We start from the raw sequence: 23,511 nt of genomic DNA, 5'->3' as shown, positions 1-23,511 counted from the left end.
TTCACGAACAAGGCCATTTTAATTAAGTTAAGCATTATTGACGATCTATAGTATATATAAGTAGTCACTTAGAGAAATGGTAGATCAACAGTGTTTCCTCGGGTTGTAAATCCTCGAGTGAAGTGCGATGTCGTATGATGGTAGGAACACAGCCGGTCATTTTCCAAGTGGACACCGGGGCTGCTGTAAATATTCTACCATTACGTTATGCTATACATAGTGAGCTGAAGCCTACTATACACAAATTGAAGTTGTATAATGAGGAAGTCGTCACACCGCTCGGTGTATCCCGTGTTGTTGTTAAGAACCCTAAGAACCGGAAATGCTACTCCGTCGAATTTGTCGTAATAAAAGAAGACCTATCACCCTTACTGGGTCTGAAGGCCGCTGAAGGGATGAAACGGTTAACAACAGCCTTATGGAACCAGTAGCCCGTGTCGGGGTAACCGATAAATATTCAGATGTGTTTGAGGAGAAACTTGGCAAACTGCCAGGGCCCGTCCATCTGAAGGTTGATGAAGCGGTTGAACTGGTCGTTTCTCCGTCACGGCGAATACCTGTAGCCCTTCGTCCTCGTGTGAAAGATGAATTGCAACGCCTCTCTAAAATGGGCGTAATTGAACCGGTCAATGAACCCACCCCGTGGGTGAATCAGATGGTCGTCGCGGAGAAGAAGATCTCTACGTATATGTCTAGACCCTCGAAACCTAAATCGCGCACTAAAACATGAACATTACCAACTGCCGGTGTTGGAAGACTCACTTCACAATATGGCTGGGTCGAAGGTGTTCTCTAAATTAGATGTCAGCTCTGCCTACTGGCATGTAGAGTTGGATGAACCTTCGAGTCTACTTACCACTTTTCAGACGCCATTCGGGAGATATAAATGGTGTCGTTTAGCTTTTGGATTATCAGTGTCATCAGAGATCTTCCAGATGAAGATTCTCGAAGCAATCGATGGCCTAGGAGGGGTCGAATGCATAGCTGATGGCATTGTGGTACACGGAAAGGATACCGAAACGCATGATCGAAACCTTGAGGCATTCCTGAAACGTTGTCGTGATAAAGGTATCCAATTGAACGTAGACAAACTCGAACTTAGGCTACCAAGAATCACGTTCATGGGACACTGTATCTCTGACTCTGGGTTGGAACTGGATCCAGAAAAAACTCACGCCGTGAAAGAAATCAACACTCCAAACAATGTTGAAGAACTCCGCCGTTTTCTCGGTATTGCTAACTACCTGTCTCGTTTCATACCGAATCTGAACTCCGTGACCTTTCCGTTGCGAAACCAACTTAAGAAGGACGTGCCGTTCGTATGGTCTCAGTCGCAAATCGAATCTTTTGAAAAGGTGAAAGGATTGATATCTGAAGCGCCTGTGTTAGCCATGTATGATCCTAGTAAGGAACTGATACTCGAAAATGACACATCCGAATACGGGATTGGATCAGTTTTAATACAGGGTGATCGTCCTGTTGCGTACTCGAGTAGTGCCCTATCTGACACCGAAACTCGATGGGCACAAATCGAAAAAGAGATGCTCGTGGTCGTCTACAGTTTAGAGAAATTCCATCACTATACGTACGGACGTGATATCGATATTGTGACCGATCACAAACCACTCGTTGCGATAGTAGACAAACCACTTCATAAGGCTCCGAAACGACTACAGGCCTTGCTGCTCCATACTCAGAAGTATCGATTCTCGCTATCATATAAGCCAGGAACTCAAATTCCAATAGCCGATGCATTGTCTCACGCACTGCTCTCTGAGAAACCGGATCATGAACTCGTATCTGTGAACTTGATTAACTTCTCACCAATCAAGCCAGATCGCTTGCAACAGATAAGGGATGCTACTGCGCTGGATGAGACCCTTACCTCGTCAAAACAGACCATTATCAAGGGTTGGCCTGATTCGAAGGTCAATCTATCGGCGGATCTAGTCCCGTACTATCACTGTCGGGATGAATACACTGTCCAAGATGGAATAGTGTAGCGTGGTGAAAGGGTCATAATCCCAAATAATGAAAGATCTGTTACACGCTAGACATCTTGGCATCAACTCCTGTCTTCGTCGCACTAGGGAGTTGAGATACTGGCCAATGATGTCTGCAGAAGTCCGACATTTCATCGAATCGTGTAGCACGTGTTCTACCTACGCTGACCATCAACCGGAAGAACGGTTGTATATGCATGATGTTCCATGCAGGCCGTGGCAAAAGGTCGGTTCGGACCTTTTCATTTATAAAGATAGACATTATCTAGTGACGTCAGATTACCTGAGCGGTTTCTTTAAACTTGATTATCTCCCGTCGACTGATGCCAAGTATGTTATCGCCAAGATCAAGCATCACTTTGCTCGGCACGGAATACTAGACACATTTGTGAGTGATGGTGGTCCTCAATATACTTCCTCAGAGTTTAAAACCTTTGGGAAAAGTTGGGGATTCTCACATGAGTTCTCGAGTCCCGGAAATTCCAAAGCTAATGGAGTTTCGGAAGCTGCCGTAAAACAAGCTAAACGGTTAATGCGTAAGTCGTTTCTGTGTAATGAAAACCCCTACATTGGTCTTCTTAATGTGCGAAATACTCCGTCCGAAGGATTGAAGAGTAGCCCGGCGCAGATTCTCTTCGGACGTCGCACTAAAGCCTAGCGCACATCGACACTGCGATTGGAGACAACTAGTTGCAAGGCAGTTTTCGGCGCATGAGAGCAACAGGCTGGATACAATCAGTTGCTCGAATTTGTCGATGTGAGCGAGCTTACGACTGGTTAGCGTCCATCTATCTCCAGTTCCACCCAGTTGCTCATGTTCTACTTTTGAGCAACTAGTTGTACTCAGTTGCTCTCATATCCGTCGATGTGAGCGCTCCATAATCAACAACACATGGTTGCAACTGACTAAAACAAAGCTATTTGTCACGTGACTTGTGATGCCCTCAAGAATATTTGCTAAGCCACATCTCAGTCGCTGTCGATGTGTGCGCTATGGACCTAGCGACCGGCATGAGCCACGCAGTTGCTGGTTTTTACTAAATTTTCGATGTGCGCGGGGTACTCGCTCACTAGCAACTAGTTGTCTCCAGTCGCTTTGTCGATGTGCGCTAGGCTTAAGACTCAAATACCCACCACAGCCGAATTGCTCAAACCGAATTCCGCGTCCTCTATTGAGGGGGAGATCCGAAAGAAACAACATATGAAAATAGAAACGGCTGCCAGAGTGAATGCTAATCGGAAAGAGTTAAAACCCCTTCAACGTGGTGACGTAGTGCGCGTGCAACCAACACAACATGGCGACAGAGCGTGGCAACCCGCTACTGTTGTGAAACGGTTGAAAGAGAGGACATTCGAGATTCAAACACCCAATGGTACGCGTTTGCGACGAAATAGGCAACAGTTGCGATTGAAACCACATGGAGTCCGCGAAGCTCCAAGCAGAAGTGGTACCGATCCTCCGATGGGATCTCCCGGAATTTCCTTTGCGAATGATAAGACCATTGTTGACCAACCGCTGGTCCCGTCAAAGGCAGACGACATACCTCCTCCGTCTGCGTCGTTACCTGTGGTCACCGATCCACAGCCATCTTCTTATGTCACGCGTGCTGGTCGGGTGGTCAAGCCTCCAAATAAATTGTCATTATAAGCACAGCATAAATTGAAGGAACTTTAATTAGACAATCAGACTATAATGGTGGTGGTTTTTAATCGTGAATTAGTATAAGTATTCAAAACAAACATTAGACGATCAGACTATAATGGTGTGGTTTTTTTTCTAATCGTGAATTAGTATAAGTATTCATAAACAAACATTAAAAAAAAAAAAAAATATATATAAAGAGGGAGATGTTCCGTGATTTATCCTGAGTCCGTATCCGGACTATAGTGGGTACTCTAAGATGGCTGATTAATAAAGTCCCGTTGCATCTAAGAAGTCGTTATGGTTCTGGTTTTATGGGTCTGTCTCAGTTCCAGTCAGGTTGCGCACATTAGAGAATTTTATCATAGGGAAGATATTTCCAGAACGTTGCCACAAAAACGATACGCAACAAAAGAGGGGAAGTCAAGTACCAATCTGAAATAAAATCGGCGTACTTCGGAAAGAAGCAAATTACAGTACATCCGTGTGTGTTTCTCTACAAACATCAGAACTTAAATGCTATAGTCAGAAACTTGATTGTGGTTATATCGGACGATCGAACGCATGGTTTTTATGCAGTAAATTATTATTTTGAGTTAGCATCACTTAAAGTGATGCACGATATTTCAATGAAGTTTTCGAATATACTAGTGTTTTCTGATGGATGTAGTAGTCAGTACATGGGCAAGAGGACTTTCGCTGACCTATCCATATCACCCCTTCCTATTGAGCGACATTTCTATGGATCTGAACACGGTAAGGGGAAGGGGATGGGGAAATCGGGGTGATGAACAGAGCAGTTGATCGAGCAATATCAAGTGGAGGGCTAGTAATTACGGGCGGGGACGATCTATATGATTACTGTGTACAAAATCTGAAGCTCAATGATACCCTTAGTAAAAGCGATTATATTTACGTGGGGTCGAATAAAATACCTAGAGAGAGACCCGAAACAAACGTTCAAACATTAAAAGGGTAGCCGACGTCTTCATGCTGTTAAAAAGGGGCGGGCAGCGTACGAATTGTATACCAGAAATTTTAGCTGTTATTGTGATGGCTGTATCTCCTACGTTCGAGCCGCCGCACCACTGCATATCACGTGTAAAAACGTGAAAGTTGAGCCATGGAAATATACCAAACTTAAACTTGTCGTACCATCTGAATCGTCTGAAACAGATGAGCCACCGTCTGAAGCAGATTTCCAGGTTGACGCAACAGCGGCTCTGGTTGCCACTCAACCAATTGAAAACAATGGTGATGTCATAGACCTACCAATGGATGATTCCCTAAACACAAACACAGAAACAAACGAAAACAAAACAGAAATAAAGGCACTCTTAATCATTTTATTTATCTTAAAATCTCAATAAGCACCATTTTTACTCGTATTTAGTAAGAAGTACGAACATGAAAATATTAACATGAAAAGTCAACTTATTCTTTCTGTATTTAAGGTTGGCGAGTATCATGCCGTTTTCTATCAGAAAACGTATTACATTGGTCGTGTGGTCAGCATAAGTGAAGCTGAAGTGGATCTAAAATCTATGCATCGGATATCGGGTTGCAACTTTACATGGTCTAAGCGGTCAGACATGGCCACTGTTGAATACAGACCATTGTTTTGTGGTCTGCTGAAAATCGAAGGTCACGATCCATTCACATTCCGCGATTTAGCTGCGATCGAGTAAGAATACCAAGAACTGAAACGTTGGTATCGTAACGAGGAAAGGCAAATCTGAATGACTCGTCGTGATTGACGTATTTCAACCCGTGTTTTGAATATCGATCATTGACTATTGATTATTTTTGTTTTAATGAATTTAAAAATGAAATTGACTGTTGACAATTTATGAACCTGAATCAAATCTTAGAATTAGTGTTGATAATCGCAATGAACTGAATTGGAGTTCATTTGAAAAAAATGGATTTTTAAGTGTTAACGACTTCTTAGTTTAAGAGATACTGGTTTGATTTTTACATACACAATTGCATTAATTATAAATGATGTCAAGATCACTGGTGTTTTAGAGTATTTTTGCTATCGAGTTTTGTTGGTTTTCCGATTAAATCAAATGTTAGTAAAACGATGATAGTTGTGGTGATCACATAAAAATCTCTGTCTGCTGCTGCCACCATCTTGAGCGAGTCGGTCGATGGGCCGAAAACCGTGAATTCGGTGTTCACACGGAACCTCGTTGCAACAAACTTCGCGGGACCAGAAAACCTGTATCTATAACTGATAATTCGTTATATATATCCATTTATGAAATTGGTTATATTTTCATACTTGGGACGAAATTCTATATTTGTTGTATCCGCTGAATCATTGCATCCGAGTTTGTTATAGCGAGTTTCAACTGCAAACGCCTCAATTGTTTTGCTTCAAGATATCAATCGTGCTGCAACAGGCAACCGATCAATAAGGCACGCCAGGAAAACCCAGAACACTGCACTTTTCATGTGTACGTACAGCATTGCATCAACGTGTCGAACGGTTTTTGGTCCTCATGTGCGAACATCATAGCATTCTTAACAATTCTGGTCCAGCGATACGTTGTCACAATATATTTCACGATGCTTTCAAATATTGCTAGACAGAAAAGCTATATGACTTTGATTTTATACATAGGTGAAACTTGAATGAATTCATTAAAATAAGCTTTGTTACGATCATGGAGGTCCGTTGAATTGGACCAAAAACGGAATAGACAAGAGATCCACGGATCTTAATATCTCCGGCGCAGAATGTTATCTTTGTAATGGATAGGCGCCATCTGATTGATGCATCTTTAAGGTTTTCTTTGAACACTTCATGGATGGGTAAAATCTGCTGATTTCGGTGAACAACATCATCAAAATCTAATCAGCAATCATCGCGGCAATACACGAGGTTTGGGCCTATTCGATTGTGCGCGCATAATCTTCCGTGAAGTAGCGTATCGATTGAATCTTTGGTTATTTGCATTTGCACACAACTGCATGATGATTCATCATGAATACACATGGTAGTGGGTTTTCCCACATGACTCATGGTGTGACAATTCATTTATTTCATACACTGTGTGAGAAGTTTGTTAGACAATTTATTTTTGTAAATTGAACAATTTCCAAGATTCACCTTCCCCTTTCCCAATTTTACTGCCCTTCTATAAAATTCACTGCTTTTCATGGCCGCCCGCGACGAACCCTGACAGTTGAATCATTTGCAGTTTCCAAGAAAACTTTGACTAGGCCACACGAGGCGCCCTTTTTCATATATACACAGATCAATATACCACATAGCAGCGAGTATATGTCACGCACATGTGCGAAGCATGAATATATGTAAAAGGATATGTGTTCTTCCGAAACGAAATGTAGTTCTAACAACAAATAAATAACTAAATTGAATATAGCTGCAAAGCAGCGAAAACGGGTTTTCTGCACAGTCTTAGAATCCTGTTCAACGGTGAATTTCGACAAAGCATTTGATAAGGCACAACATCAGCCATTACCAAACAGGCTATTAGGAAACAGTATCAATGATAGGTCGCTCAAATGGCTCAGCAGTTATCTCTGAACGAAAACTTGTAGCCGAAATCAATGAACCGCCTCATCTTGGAATAAGTCGGTCTAACTAGTGGAGTCACGCAAGGTAGTATCCTAAGTTGTCTTTTGTTTAATGTCCTGACAAATGAAATATACCAGACCGAGTAAATTTCCAAAACGACCTTAACACACCGTTCGACCAAAAAACTTAATTTTTCGACAAGAAAATCTTGTTCGAATGCAAACAATTCTGTTTGATCGAGCAATACACTTTTTGTTTGAACCAAAACTTTTCTTCGTTCTGACAAAAAATGTGTTCCAATAAAAAGCTATGTTTTTGTTGAAATGAAAAACTTTTTGTCCCGGCAAAAAATTTGGTTGAGCAAAAACAATTTCGAACAAATGTTTGAATGAAAGCAATTCTGTTCGATTGAACGAAATACTTAATACTTTTGGTTCAGAAACTTTTTACAATATACTTGTTCGAATGAAAAACTTAAATGTTCTGATAAGAAAATTCTGTTCAAATTAAACCGATCCTGTTTGGACAGAAAAAAAGTTTGTTCAGCTATGTTCTAACGATTGTTTCAAATTGGTTCAATCGAACAGAATATTATTAGTCCGAACGAAATAAATTTTGTTCCGACGAAAGAATTTTCAAGCGAAAGGTCTTTTGAACGAAAAAAAAGATATTTCTGGGGCTCCGCAATAACTTAAAGCCGGACGTAGGTTGGCCTCGCGACGCGATGCAATCATTCCGTTGCATCGCAAGTTTCGGTGCAAGTCGGTTGCGATACGATTGTCAGCAACTGTTTGCGACCATAGTTTCTGCCAGTTGCAAGAACGCGTAGGTCAGTTGTGACAGTCGTGTCGCGTCGAAGAAAGTCGAACACGTGCGACTCCTTGTGACTGGTGTTGCTATGTCGCAACCCGTCGCAAGGGAGCGTAGGTCGATGAGTCGTTGCGACACAATCGTCGCTGGCGGTCGCAGTGAATGGCGTCGCAGTGAGTCACAAGCCGTCGCAAAGCCGACCTACGTCCGGCTTAAGTAATAATAATAATAATAACTGTCATTTATATAACGCAGGTATCCAAACCTAGTCTGTTCAAATGCGCTCCAAATTTTTCGGTATTGTTACCCCCAGCCATTAACTCTATTCATGTATCAGTCATCTCTCCTTAGGGAGAAGTAACATCCAAGCGGCTACTAGGCGCTCAAGAGTCATCTACCCATTTTACCCCCGGGTGGAGAGAGGCAATGAGGATAAGTGTCTTGCCCGAGGACACTACGGTAATGTACGGGGTTCAAACACACGACCTGGCATCCCAGAGTCGAACGCTCTAACCACTCGCCCACACCGCTCGAACGAAGTCATTAGCAATTAATGAAATACCAGTTTCATTTATGATGAAAAAAACTCAGATGAAAAGTCTGGCTTATAAAGATGTCTGCTCAGACGAAATTTTCAAAAAAAAATCTTTCTTGCCAATAAAATTGATAATTGTGATTGATCGTTGCAAGTCAGAACCAGTTAATCACTAATTAACATGCATTTTAATAAATCTGATTCCTCCTTGACAGTGAACTTAGCTTTAACCTAGTAGAGGCTACTAGCCTATGTAGGCCTATGTATATACGTAGGCCTAACATCCGGACATATTGGTCGTAGGCCTATTGAATAACAACCCTCCTAAATATCGTGAATTTTGTTTTGAAGTCCAATCCAATGAGTTCGTTAATAAACGCAACAATTATATTGTGTTTGTTTGAGACAGTAAAGCTCAGTACCGGTAGGCCTAAAGCCTTAAGGTCGCGTAAAACTCGATAAAATCTTCAAGCGACACAGCGAACGATCTCCTTTCCCCCACAGCGAACGCTTACTCCGAATGTCAAGTGTGAGTAAAGCATACGGATAGAAGTGTTATATACTTGTATTTAGTAAATACCTTGTGCATTTGACAATGATCGGTATGTACTGTAGGAAATATAGAGTATTGATGGTATTGATATAGAGGTTGAAGCCCGCGGCCGAATAAAGTAATATATTCTTTTATTTTGATACCTCGTTGACATAACAGCTTTTCTCCGCTATATCTCTTCGGCGTGTTTACTTTAGGCCTACGACTCCCCGGTACACTAAAGATTTATCTTAGTAAATACATGGTTAATTTGGTAAAGAAAAATAGGTATTGTTAAACTAACTCCTTGAAACCCGCAGCCAAATCACTGGAAGTAATAAATTAATTTGTACTCGATTTGATTCTCATGATGTGGAGAAACTCGCAGCTGATCCCCGGAACGACGATGTAGTGATACACGTCGATTCGTCGATGTTTACGGATCGACAGTGCTTTTAAAATCTAAAGTAGTAAATCTCCTGTGTATCGGTAATATGATTTGATGAGGAAATGGGCTATTGTTAAAATTACTGTTTGAAGACCGCGGCTGAATGTGAAGTCTGCTGCAATAAATTAGTTCAATTATACTTGAATTGATAATCGAAGTGACAATCGGCCTGCGGGTTGATTTCGAGATGACGACTCGAAAAACATGTCGCCCCATTGAATGGGGCTAAATTTTCGATGTTTACGGCCCGACAGTGCTTTTGTACCGATGATTCGTGAAAAAACACGCGGAGTATTTGTAGATCTCAATGAGCTGAACGATATCATACGGATTGTATCGACAACAGCGGCAAGGTAACAAAGCCTTAGTTCTTTTAGTGCAAATAGTGTGACATAAAATAATAATAAGAAGAAACACGCGAATCTCAATAGGGTTTTCTGTGATGTAACAGAAAACCCTAATAAATAAGCAGCAGATTCCGATCAAATTCAATAGGGTTGGAGATTTTGTTGTTAAAAAGTAATATTTCTACTGTAAAACTCGAAAATAGGTCATGGTGATGGTGAACAGTTGAACCTTGTATAACCTTATGTTTTTTGTATCTGTTTTTGTTAGTCGAGAATAAAAAGTCGAAGTAGATAGACGTCCGTTGTTTTTTGCGTTCTTCCTTGGTAGCTGCGTTACTTTACTTTGTAACAACAGGCCATGGGCCCAGGCTACAGTGGTTGAATGCGTTTGAGGACTAAGTCTTGGTGCTACACAAATTGACGTTGTTCGCTCAGTCTGTTCAGGTGAACTTGAAACTCGTTTGAATTGCGAACTTTTATGATGGCTGAAGAAACGTGGACCATTGAAAAACTGACTGGAGAAAACTGGTCTACATGGAGCTTTCAGGACTCGGCACATGCTACGTTCACGTGAGTTATGGAAATATGTGTATGGGTCGGAAAAATTGGCAGACGACGCTAATGACCGTGCGAAGAATGAATTCGAATCGAAAAAGGCGAAAGCATTTGGTTTAATTGTAATGTCAATTGCACCGTCGCAGATTTATTTGATTACTTCGACAAAGTCACCTGAAGTAGCATGGAAATTACTCGAAGAACATTTCCAGAAAGACTCCCTTAACAATAGAATTTATCTGAAGAAAAAATACTTCAGAATGGAGATGAAGGAAGGGACGTCAGTCGAAGAGCATTTAAAAGAAATGAAACAGCTAACAGATAGACTAGCAGCTATAAACAGTCCGATTGACGAGGAAGATCAAGTTGTGAATCTCCTCGGTAGCTTGCCCAGGAGTTATGCAACATTGGTGACAGCTCTTGAAGCGCGAAATGATCTGCTGAAATTGTCGGCTGTGCAGCAAGCCCTCATCCATGAGGAGATGAACCTGAGAGAAAATAACGAGACGCCAGCTATCAGCAGGGCCTCAGCGCTAGTGGGAGCAGCAAATAAATATTGCTGCAAGCGTCCAGGGAAGGAAAAGCCACCAGCCAAATGTTATGGGTGTGGTGAACGTGGACACTTCCACCGTGACTGCCCTACGTCCCCATACCGCGGATCAGCGAAAAAAATTGGTCACGTGGAGAAAGCAGCAGCAATCCCTGACCGAGATGACCGAGACGACTTCATATTCCATGTGACTAAACCTGAACAACAAATGAAAAGTCACAAATGGCTGATTGATTCAGGCGCATCAAGTCACATGACGTGGAATAAAAATGTCTTACTGGACTATGTAGAATTCGATGAGCCGCAACGAGTGGGTCTTGGCGATGGACGACCGATATGTGCCCGAGATCATGGAAGAGTTAAGTTGACGACTCTCTTGGAAAACGGAGCTAGTGGGAGCGAGGTCATGGGATATTTTCTCTATGTTCCAGACTTGACCTGTAATCTATTTTCTGTGCGAGCAGTGATAAAAAAAGGTTTTACTGTTGAGTTCAAAAGCACAAAGTGTCATCTTCAGGATAAAACGGGGCATGTGAAAGCTATCTGTTTACTGGCTGATAAACTGTTTGAACTGCAGTGTGTTACCGCTGGTGATGAAACAGCAGCTTTTTCAGTTAATGGTCTAAATAATGAGATGGAACTGTGGCATCAGAGACTCGCCCATATCAACCCTCAACTACTCATGCGTGTGGCGAAAGACATTCTTGTGAAAGGGGTTAAAAAACGCTAAACCCGAGCCGTTATTGTCATTCTGTGAGGGTTGTGTAAAAGGTAAAATGGCGCGAATACCATTTAAGTCCACAGGTGGAATTAAATCGACACGGAAGTTGCAAATCGTACTTAGTGATGTATATGGCCCGATGAGCTCTGAATCTCTCTGAGGCAAACGTTATTTTGTCACATTCACTGATGATTACAGTCGATGTTCAGCTGTGTATTTCATGCGAGAAAAGTCGGAGGTGTTCGAAAGATTCAAAGAGTTTGAAGTGGTCGCGTGTAATGCTAGCCGAAATCGCATAGGCACTCTGAGATCCGATAATGGCGGAGAATATATCTCGAGCGAGTTTTTGATGTACTTGAAAGAGAATGGTATACATCATGACCCCTCTCTGCCGTATTCTCCAGAGCAAAATGGCGTTGCTAAGAGGTTGAATCGTACTGTATGCGAAAAAGTGCACTCGATGGTCGCTCATGCAGGATTGCCTAAATCGTATTGGGCTGAAGCAATCGCCACCGCTGTGTATTTGAAAAATTGACTACCGACTAGAACTCTCAATGGGAATGAACCCCGTATGAAGTCTGGTATGAACGAAAACCAGATCTTAGTCACTTGAAAGTGTTTGGATGTACCGCGTATGCTATGATTCCCGATAAAAATCGTAAAAAGCTGGATGATAAGGCTGTCAAACTTCGTTTTGTCGGATATGATCGTGAATCAAAAGGCTACCGCCTGATCGTAGATAAAACACAAATGGTTTACAAACGGCGTGATGTGGCCTTAAACGAGAATGACTTCGGACTCTGTGAGTCTGAACAGGTGTTAAACAAAGATACTGTAATAATTGATCGGGAGATTAATGTTGAACTGTCACGTGATCAGCCACCACCGACTGAACTCAGAAGAAGCGACAGACCTAGAAAACCCGTGACCCGGTTCATGATTGATGAGTTCGCTGATATGGCGTTTGATACCGACCAGTGTGAACACGTAGCGTTAATCGGTGTTTTCGAACCGACCAACTTGAAAGAAGCACTGGCCAGTGATGAAGCTGCTCAGTGGCAAGCCGCTGCGGATAATGAGTATAAATCGCTAATTGAAAATGACACGTGGGAATTAGTTGAATTGCCAACAAATAGAAAAGCTATTGGATGTAAATGGGTCTTCAAAGCAAAATTTGGTGAAGACGGAACTGTTGATCGCTACAAAGCTCGACTGGTTGCTAAAGGATTTGCCCAGGAATATGGAATTGACTACGAAGAAACCTTCTCCCCTGTCGCAAAGTTCTCATCTATTAGAACTCTGCTGGCACTAGCAGTGCATTACATGAGCTAAATAGTTTGAAAGGTGATCTTTCAAACCGATTCCAAACTGATTCCAAATGAAAGATATGGGTGAACTCCATTTCTGTCTTGGAATATGTGTTGTTCAAGAAAATGGCATAATTAAATTGCATCAAAATCAATATATACAACGCCTTCTCGAAAAGTTTAAAATGTGTGATGCAATGCCGTTGGATACAAATGTTAAATTAGTCAAAAATGATGGCGTGAGCAAACCCGTGAATAAAGTTCTCTATCAATCGATTGTTGGAAGTTTGCTCTATGCCGCCATAGCCACGCATCCAGATATCGCTCAAGCTGTCAGCACAATATCGAAATATTGTGGTGATCCGTCAGAAGTGCACCTGACCGCTGCGAAACGTGTGTTGCGGTACTTGAAAGGAACCGCGGAATTATCCCTTGTTTACCGGAAATCTGAAAATGAATGTCTGCGAGGATATTCAGATGCGAATAGGGGTAGCGACCTCGACGATCGAAGGTCAACGACCGGCAACGTGTTTATACTTGCCAGTAGTGCAATTAGCTGGCTAAGTAAAAGGCAACCTACTGTTGCACTCTCTACGACCGAAGCGGAATATATGGCGCTCAGTAGTGCAACACATGAAGCTGTGTGGTTACGTCGTTTACTCTGTGACTTAGGTGCGACTCAGACGACACCTACCGTTATAGCAGAGGATAACATAGGCACTATTGCGTTATCGAAAAAATCCCGTAGGACACTGTCGTACAAAACACATTGATTTGCATCATCATTTCATTCGTGAAGCTGTCGCTGATGGAATTGTTAGTATTGAATACTGTCATACATTAGAAATGGTTGCTGACATTCTCACGAAACCCGTACCTCGTGTTCAATTTGATACACTTAGAATTAAAATGGGACTTGAGTAAAATATTAAGTTGGAGTGTTGTTAAAAAGTAATATTTCTACTGTAAAACTCGAAAATAGGTCACCTTATAATAACCTTATGTTTTATGTATCTGTTTTTGTTAGTCGAGAATAAAAAGTCGAAGTAGATAGACGTCCGTTGTTTTTTGCGTTCTTCCTTGGTAGCTGCGTTACTTTACTTTGTAACAACAGATTTTATTACTGCAATGAATGTTTTGAAAGTTCTGAAAAGAAACTAAGCCTCATTTGAAAGTTATTTTGTACCAAAGGAAGAAAGTGTTATATGCGATAGCAAAATGGACTTCGCTACAGTGAAAGTCCATTAAAATTGATACACATGTACCTGGTTACTAAATACAACGAATCCCTCACCTAGTTAGTTCCTATTCTAACAACTAGAGGGCCTAAATTTTGAAAACTCATTCTAGCATCCATTTTTTTGTGTTAAATTCAGTCATTTAGTTATAGAAATCATAAACCTAGTGTATAAACATATACATATGTATAGTACGCTAACCAGCATTAGTTCAAACAACTGACACTAGGGAATGGTAAAAACACATTTTCAACATTATTCTTGATGTTATTTCCACTAAACTTGGTACATTAGTACTTTGTACAAAGTGAACATGTGGGTCAACATATCCATGCTGAGTTGACCCCAGCAAGGCAGAAACCTGTTATCGCTGCTTTGCAGCTGTATTTACTACTATTGTTATAATTCACCATTGTTATTATCATTACTATTATTATCATCATCTTTTATTATAATCATCAGTTATGTGCATTTATATATTTATGATCACCATCAAATGCCACTGTTACTTAAATGATAATTGCAATTGCTTATAATGTCCTTTGAACCTTAGCATTCATTTTGTATATACTTTGACTTTGTTTCATAAAATTCATTTGTGTATTATCACAAAAACTATCACCAGAATAGTTAAAACCTGGACGTTAGTACACAATACACGTCCCTTGGATGTATTGTTCATACTTAAAATACATGTACTACTCACTGAATTCTTTGCTTTGACAGCTGTAAGAAGCGACATGGTGATTTCCGATAGGTAATCAAAAACAAGAAAGTCTATTTTCCCATGGTGCACGAGTTGAGGCACTGAAAAAGTAAATATCTAAATTATGAAAATATCTGAATAAGTTGATATGGTTAACCATGCAATACTAGGGTCCAGGGACACCCACTAGGAAAGTGGTTTGAAATGCTCAACAATGCTCGATAATCAGGAAATTTGAATATTCAATGCCCCTGGTGAGAATTTTAGGAAAGAAATGACCTTGAAACATACCACAATCATACAAAATATCACTAGCTACAATTTCACAATGGATTGAGGTAACAAAATTTGCCTATGGACCAATACAATATGAAAATACTAAGTTACTCAGCTCTTTAACATCCCCTGGTGACTATATAAAACAAAAGCCCAAAGGGGCACTATGGCCAGCCTGTCAGCTTTTCTTAAAATGGCAAATGATGCATTCTGTGTGGGTCTTATTTGTCAAAATACACTCCAAGCTCAGAGACAATACCTATAATTCACACAGTCCTGTTTTCATAAGTACCACCGACAGGGATCTGGCAGGAACAAATAACTCGGGTCAATCTTTTCCACAGGGGCCTGACACAAAGCTTTTTGACCCCAGTATCCTAGGTACTATATATAACAAGAGCCCCATGGGGCTTGACGCGGCAACTTCACAAATTATAAAATCTCAAAGACCTGGGCTTCAATTTCATACTTGGGATGCTCGACGAACAGGCTTTTAAATCATTTACATGACTTTTTTGCAGAAACTTGAATTAAACGGAAATATCAAGATAAAGATTCTTTTTTTCAAAATTATATATGAATGGTGAAAAAACATTTTTTCAACGTGTGTTTTGGCAGAATTTCAGAGGGGGATCCATGCTTCAAGTAGTTAAAAGCCTGTCTTCACTTGAACCAAGAAATTTTCCTGGAAGTTCTATGAAAATCCATCAAATGAAACGATCTCAGCACACATTACAACATAGAACTCATGAGTTCTATGATTACATGTTATAATCACACGACTCATCATCCCTAGAATCCCGACGAAGGAATCTAAGACTGAGATCGATTCCGGAACAGTCGCTGTACAAGTAGAGGAGTACCTCAAACCAGGAAACACGCTTACAAGATCTACAAACAGTACCAAATTCAGAGTGTTCAGTGCGAATACCGACAAATTCAAATTTTCATGCTTTCCTAGAGTCAGCCAGTGGAATCAGAGTACTAAGAATGAGATCCACCTTACCTGCGCCACACCCCATTGCACCGCTGAACAATAAGAACCCACTCCATGCATCACCAATACGCAGATGACGCAGTATCATAATCAAGATCAAGAATATATGTGGTAGTGGGATTTCCCCAATGACTCAAATAGACATCTTCCATACAACGTATGCCACCAAATGCTGAATGATTTTCTACATGTTGGACATGTACATGTTACAGGATAAAAACCACTATGTTACAGGATAATAACCACTCACAGTGAAAAAACTGCAATTTTTGCTAATTTTAAGAATTGCACAAAAGGGGCTCATTAATCGAGCTTATCGACTTGGGGCAAAACTTTTGTCGCAAGATTTTAAGGACCGCTAGTTAAAGATGATACTGTGTGTTTGAAATTGAATTTCTCTCAGCTGTTTTAACAGCAGCTTAGTGAACTTTCGCTGATAGCATTTTATCTTAGTGCAAAGCCATTGCAATATACAGCCCCTGCTGGGGAGGCAGCAGAGCTGCTGCTAACTATTCTTTTCATATATATAGCAAAGCTGCCAACATCCCCATTCTATTTCATTTCGGTAAAGTTGTTAGAGATTTCCATGAGATATGCCCGCGCATGCGCCATCAGTTGCCTTGAAGTGCTATTACAAAATTCGTAAGGTGATTATTTATACGGAGTATATTTTGCATAATAAAACTCTTTTATCACTCATGGAGTGGTAGTTTATGGTTGATCATGAGTTCAGTGAAGGAGGAACCTGGTGGTGAACCGCAGGGGGCGGCTACACCTACAGTTAATCCGAGCGTTCGGCAGACGACGAGGTCGTCAAGCCAGAAAGATAAAAACAAAATGGCAGTCGCCGGCACTGTGGGTGCTAACGGCAATGAATCAACGGAAGTCAGTACGGTTACAGAAGTAATGGAAATCAAGAAGCCGAGTCACACCAGTTCGAGAAAGACTAAAGGGTCAGGATCGCTGGAAACTGAGTTACAGAGTTACTCTGCGGAGCCCTTAAATAAGCGTAAGAATTGGGCAAAATGAATCGAGTACAAGTATATTTGCGAATGTGCGAGACAGGTTTATTAAAAAGGAGAAAACAGGACCTAAAGTGGATACAAATCTTGCACAGTTGGTTAATTCTGCCTTCTTGGAGGGTATGAGTGAAGCAGCCTATAAGGAAATCGGGAAAACCTACATTAGACCCGAAAACTGTGAACGTTTAACAAAGGTGAAAGTAAACCAGCTTTTATGGGATGTTGTCTCTAATAAGGCTCAGATTATCGATGCTAGATAACAATCTGTCCAAGACTACTTGGTTAAAGCCAGTGTCTGTATCACACAATTAGCAGATAATATGTTGAATAACCGAGACGTTAATTTTTCTGAGGAAATGTCAAACGCATTAGGTTTTCTGGGAAATGGGTTCCATAACCTATAGCGAGAAGGAGAGAATTCCTCAAACCGGAACTTAAAACCGAATTTACACATTTATGCTCGGCCACAGTACCTCATACAGATTTCCTCTTCGCCTAAAGAAAGGAGTGAAATCAAGGACAGTTTAGAGGTAAGACAATCTGTTATAAATAGGTCAGCTGGAAATCTGGGCAGGCATGTTCATAAATGGAATAGGATAACTTCTGATCAGACAGTGCTGGATGCTATTTCTGGGTACAGGCTCGAATTTAAGGACGGGCTGCCACCCATACAAACTTGGGTCCCAAGACCTATTAGATTTAATGCCACTGAAATTCAGATCATTGAAAGATTGGTGGATTCATTGGCAGAAACAGGGGTCATTGAAGAAACTGGACATGACTACCCCGAATTCATATCTAACATATTCATTCGCTCCAAGAAAGAGAAAGGTGCATATAGATTAATTTTGAATTTGAGCAAATTGAATGAACATATTGTTTATAGACATTCTAAGATGGAAACTTTTGGGACTGTACTGAAATTAGTTTATCAAGGATGTTACATGCAATCCATCGATATAAAAGGCACCTATTAGGCCTATGGAGTGCCAATCCATCCTGATGATAGAAGATGGCTTTGATTTAGATTCAAGGATAAATTGTATCAATGTACATGCGTGCCTAATGGTTTGGCTTCTGGTCCTAGAATTTACACAAAAATCTGTAAACCTGTACATGCTTTTCTACGGAGCACAGGGATCACGATCAGTGGGTATATTGATGATCAAATTTTGATATCACGCAATTCAGTCAAAAAAGGAAAAGGCTGCCACTATTGACCTACAAGAAGAGTTAGGATATTAAACTAATTAAGAGAAAACTACAAAGGAACCATGTTAATCTCTAACCTTAACCTCACTCTATAGAATTCAAGTCAAACTTCAACTTACAGGTAAGTCTCGTCTAACTTTCCAATTTTTTGGGACAGCCATCAATTTTCAGGGAAATCCAAAAATTTCAGCATTTCAGCTTTTTAACTTAAAATCAAGCACTTATCTTGTGCCCAGGTCAGGAGAGCGGCATCATGAATGCATGTTTCTTAAAGTTCACACACAGGAAATCTAACTCAATGTTCCAGGAAAGTCAAGTACTGACTGCTAACTCCACAGAGTTCACTCTCCATATTAAATCATTCCTGAGTACCGTCTGCTAGCGCAACAGTGTTCACTCGCCAGATTATATCATGCCAAGAGTACTGACTGCTAGCACCACAGTGAAGACTTGCCTTATAATATTCACTCGCGACATGTATAGATTACATATACTGCGAACGAAAAAAGAGCCAACTTCCCATTGAAAACATTGAAATCAATAAAAGCCATCACAATTTCTGTGACAAAAGCTAATTGTTCAATAATCCATGACATCTGAATGCTTCCCGGGACAGCGGGACAAACGGTGAAATTCCGTTGGCAGCTCTGATTCAGTACCAGGAAACTAGGGTTAAAAACCTTGTGTTAGGCCCCTGTGATCTTTTCCCTTCAGTCTTATTGATTTGAATGCAGAACAAAATTAAATTGGATTTGATGTTTCATTTGTCCATTAAAGTAAAAATTGAAATAGATTTGATGTTTTTTAGCAGAATAAAATTTGATTGAATTTGCATTTTGAGCACATGGCTAATTAGCATATCAAAGTAATCCATACATTTTGAGAAAAAGCTATTTTTCCCTGATTGGCCTAAAAACCACAGTTAACTTGACACACACCACAATCAAATAGCCTAATATGTCACAAGCTGCAACTTTGTAAGGTTCGACTGAGACCCCTGCGTTTAGAAAGGCCTAGGATTAAAGCGAGAGGTTTCTTTAGAGGTTTCTTCAGCGAAAACGTTTGAAAATAGGTTTATAGTGCCGGCTATGATTTTGATGATGAGAATGAAATCAGTGACAATTTTTTTAGACCCTGTTGATACGGTTGTCATGGCAACGGAGACCAATAACAAAAATGAAGAACCAGAAACTGTCCATCCTCAAGGTCACATATATCTAAATAATTGGTCTTATTTGTAAGCCCAATGGTTATCAACACCATGGTATACAATGTATCAGTGTCAAATACATAGGTAACAATTTTCTGAGGTCTGAAATTATACCCCAATGAAACCCCTTACATCTGGCCTTCCGACATATCATGGTAAATGAGTGGAAAAATAAATTTGTTAGTGGTTCTATTGCTTTGAAATTTTTACTACATTAAGTAAGGATATATGGCATACAATATCAGTTGGAATTGAATAGATCAGTGCATTCTGCTGGGAGACAGGGCAGTTTATCTGAAACTGTATCGTGAATTTTTTTCATGGTGGCCATCTTGGAGTATGTGACCTTGACCTCAAGTTCACTTATATCCGAATTATTTATGTCTACATTGTTGGCCCAAAAGTTATCAACAACATGCTATATAAATTTTCTGTGTCAGATACCTTGGTAACTATTCCATGAAGTTTCAAATATACCCCTATAAACCCCTAAATTCCCTCCGGTACAGCAGCGGAGACAGCGATCAGCTGTTAGCGAAAACTATTGGAGCTATTAGTGAAAACTATTGGATTGAATTCAAATGATGGGAAAAGACAGACTTTTAACAGACAATTTATTAGATCGAAAATAAGGATGGAAAATATCTAGAAAAATATGTCTTTTTTAGAATTATGAATGGAAACAAATACGCCTACTAATCTTCATCATAAAGTTTTTGGCAGAATTACAGAGAATCCATGCTCCAAGTAATCAAATAAATTGCCCATGGGCAAAGTGTGGTTTACCTTGAAAGCTAGAGGTTGTTTGGAGTAGGCCTCTAAGGGCATTGCTTGAAAAAACCTTTTAATTTGTGACTTCAACTAGAAGTTTATATTGTATGTTATCTTTCTTTAAGAATTATTTTGTAGTCAAATAAGACCAAAGATAAACATTTGTTTATGTTCACCATCCAAAATTTCGTAGGGTACAGGTAGGTGCGGCAGGGAAACTATTTTATATTTTCAAAAGATTATTTTTCACAATATGAAAAAATATTCAAATAAAATTCATATGATGTCACATATCAGAGGGTGGCTGAATATTAAGTCTTGGAAACGAAACCTCTTCCAATGTATGGCCGTGGAAGCTAAAACAGCGGGGCGTAGAATTATATCGTTTTATATCTTTATTTAGCCTGGCAATAATAAACTATAAATATAGCTGCAAAGCAGCGATAACGGGTTTTCTGCACAGTCTTAGAATCCTGTTCAACGGTGGATTTCAACAAAGCATTTGATAAGGCTCAACATCAGCCATTACTAAACAGGCTATTAGGAAACAGTATCAATGATAGGTCGCCCAAATGGCTCAGCAGTTATCTCTGAACGGAAACTTGAAACCGAAATCAACGGAACGCCTCATCTTGGAATGAGACGGTCAGACTAGTGGAGTCACGCAAGGTAGTATCCTAAGTCGTCTTCTGTTTAATCTCCTGACAAATGACATACACAGTAATCCAAAATATTCCAGACCGAGTAAATTTCCAAAACGACCTTAACACACTGTTCGACCAAAAAACTTAATGTTCCGACAAAACCACGGGCGACAAAACCAAAATTATGAATTGTCGCGGGTGACAAAACCAAAATATTGAATTGTCACGGGTGACAAAACAAAAATAATGAATTGTCACGGGCGATAAAACCAAAATAATGAATTGTCGCGGGCGTTAAAACCAAAATATTGAATCGTCGCGGGCGATAAAACCAAAATAATGAATTGTCACGGACGGCAAAAACAAAATAATGAATTGTTGCGTGCGACAAAACCAAAATAATGAATTGTCGCGGGGTCCAGGGACACCATGCTCACTTGGGAAGTGGTTTCAAATGCTCAACTATCTAACAATTTAAATACATAACGCCCTCTAGTGACCATATACAAAAACCAATGACCTTGAAACCCACCACAATCATAAAACATGTGAGCAGCTATGATTTTGTAATTGATTGTGATAACAAACTATGCCTAGGTACCAATCTAATAAGGAAAAACTAAGCTTTTCTACTATTCAACGCCCCCTGGTGACTATATGGAATAACTAATGTCCTTAAAAACTCACCACAATCATAGATGATGTCATGAACTACAACTTTGCAATTGATCATGGTAACAAAATATGCCTTGGTACAAATATAATATAGCGATACTAAGTTATTGTATTATTCAACGCCCCCTGATGGCCACATACAAAAACCAATGACCTTGAAACTCACCAAAATCATAGAACACGTTATGGGCTACAACTTTCCAATTGAATATAGTAACACAATATGCTTAGGTATCAATTTAATGTGGAAAAACTTTTTCCCACCTACGAATGAGTACTGATGACACCAAGATGGCCGCCAATTGCGTCATAATTGTCTGATCAAAATACCTGTCCCAGGTATAAAACATCCCTCTCTAAAGAATACCCATCAGCAATTGCAATGAGAAATGGCAAACCAGTAGGAAGCTACAGGACCTAGAATTCTGGCCAAAATTGACATTTTTGGGCACTAAAAACATCATAGGACGGCCATCTAGAGTCAGATCGACCCAATTTTCTTATGCTGATGGGCCTTTGGTAGATTCAAATATAAACGAAAGATCAAGGTAATTGATCAAAGCGTCTTCAAAATTTCCCACGAAAACTTCGAAAATGTTTAAAAAGTGCTGATTATGGCAAACAACAATGGCTGCCAGTCGACCATCTTGAATCTGACAGGGCCAGTTTTTGGGCTGACGATGTGTCTAGGGTAGATACATGTATACACCAAATATCAAGACATTACCTTGAAGCGTCTTCAAAACTTCCCGAAATAACTGGATTCCGTCTATGGACGGACGGACGGACGAAAAGTGAACGCAATAGCCCGCTGGGACTAAAGTCCCAAGTGGGCTGAAAAAGAATTGTCGCGGGCGACAAAACCAAACTAATGAATTGTCGCGGGTGATAAAACGAAAATATTGAATTGTCACGGGCGACAAAACCAAACTAATGAATTGTCGGGGGCGATAAAACCAAACTATGAATTGTCGCGGGCGATAAAACAAAAATATTGAATTGTCGCGGGTGATAAAACCAAAATAATGAATTATCGCGGGCGACAAAACCAAAATGATGAATTATCGCGGGCGATAAAACCAAAATATTGAATTGTCGCGGGCGACAAAACCAAAAAAAAAATTGTCGCGGGCGCCAAAACCAAAAAAAAAATTGTTGCGGGCGACAAAAACAAAATATAAAACCAAAATAATGAATTGTCGCGGGCGACAAAACTAAAAAGAAGGATTGTCGCGGGCGACAAAACCAAAATAATGAATTGTCGCTGGCGATAAAACCAAAATAATGAATTGTCGCAGGCGATAAAACCGGGACAAAAAAAAATTGTCGAGGGCGATAAAACCAAAATTATGAATTGTTGCGTGCGACAAAACCAAAACAATGTATTGTCGCAGGCGATAAAACCAAAATAATGAATTGTCGTGGGCGACAAAACCAAAATATTGATTTGTCGCGGGTGACAAAACCAAATTAATGAATTGTCGCGGGCGATAAAACCAAAATACTCAATTGTTCCGGGCGATAAAACCAAAATAATCAATTGTCGCTGGCGATAAAACCAAAATATTGAATTGTCGTGGGGACAAAACCAAAATATTGATTTGTCGCGGGTGACAAAACCAAATTAATGGATTGTCGCGGGCGATAAAACCAAAACAATGAATTGTCGCGGGCGATAAAACCAAAAAGTTGAATTGTCGTGGGCGACAAAACCAAAATACTGATTTGTCGCGGGTGACAAAACCAAATTAATGAATTGT

General features: G+C 40.2%; 1 protein-coding gene across 1 annotated transcript in view; it reads right to left on the bottom strand.

Annotated features, from left to right (window-relative positions):
* The window catches only part of LOC141905259 (uncharacterized), a 179,501-nt gene that overhangs the window by 138,459 nt on the left and 17,531 nt on the right, over window positions 1–23,511 (bottom strand). Inside the window, exon 2 of the mRNA XM_074794083.1 lies at window positions 14,945–15,045. Coding sequence (XP_074650184.1) covers window positions 14,945–15,045 — 101 coding nt within the window. The remainder of the gene's footprint in view (window positions 1–14,944; window positions 15,046–23,511) is intronic.

This window comes from Tubulanus polymorphus, chromosome 5 (genome assembly GCF_964204645.1).
Source record: "Tubulanus polymorphus chromosome 5, tnTubPoly1.2, whole genome shotgun sequence".
Lineage (NCBI taxonomy): Eukaryota > Metazoa > Nemertea > Palaeonemertea > Tubulaniformes > Tubulanidae > Tubulanus > Tubulanus polymorphus.
This window is presented reverse-complemented; position numbering and strand designations above follow the sequence as displayed.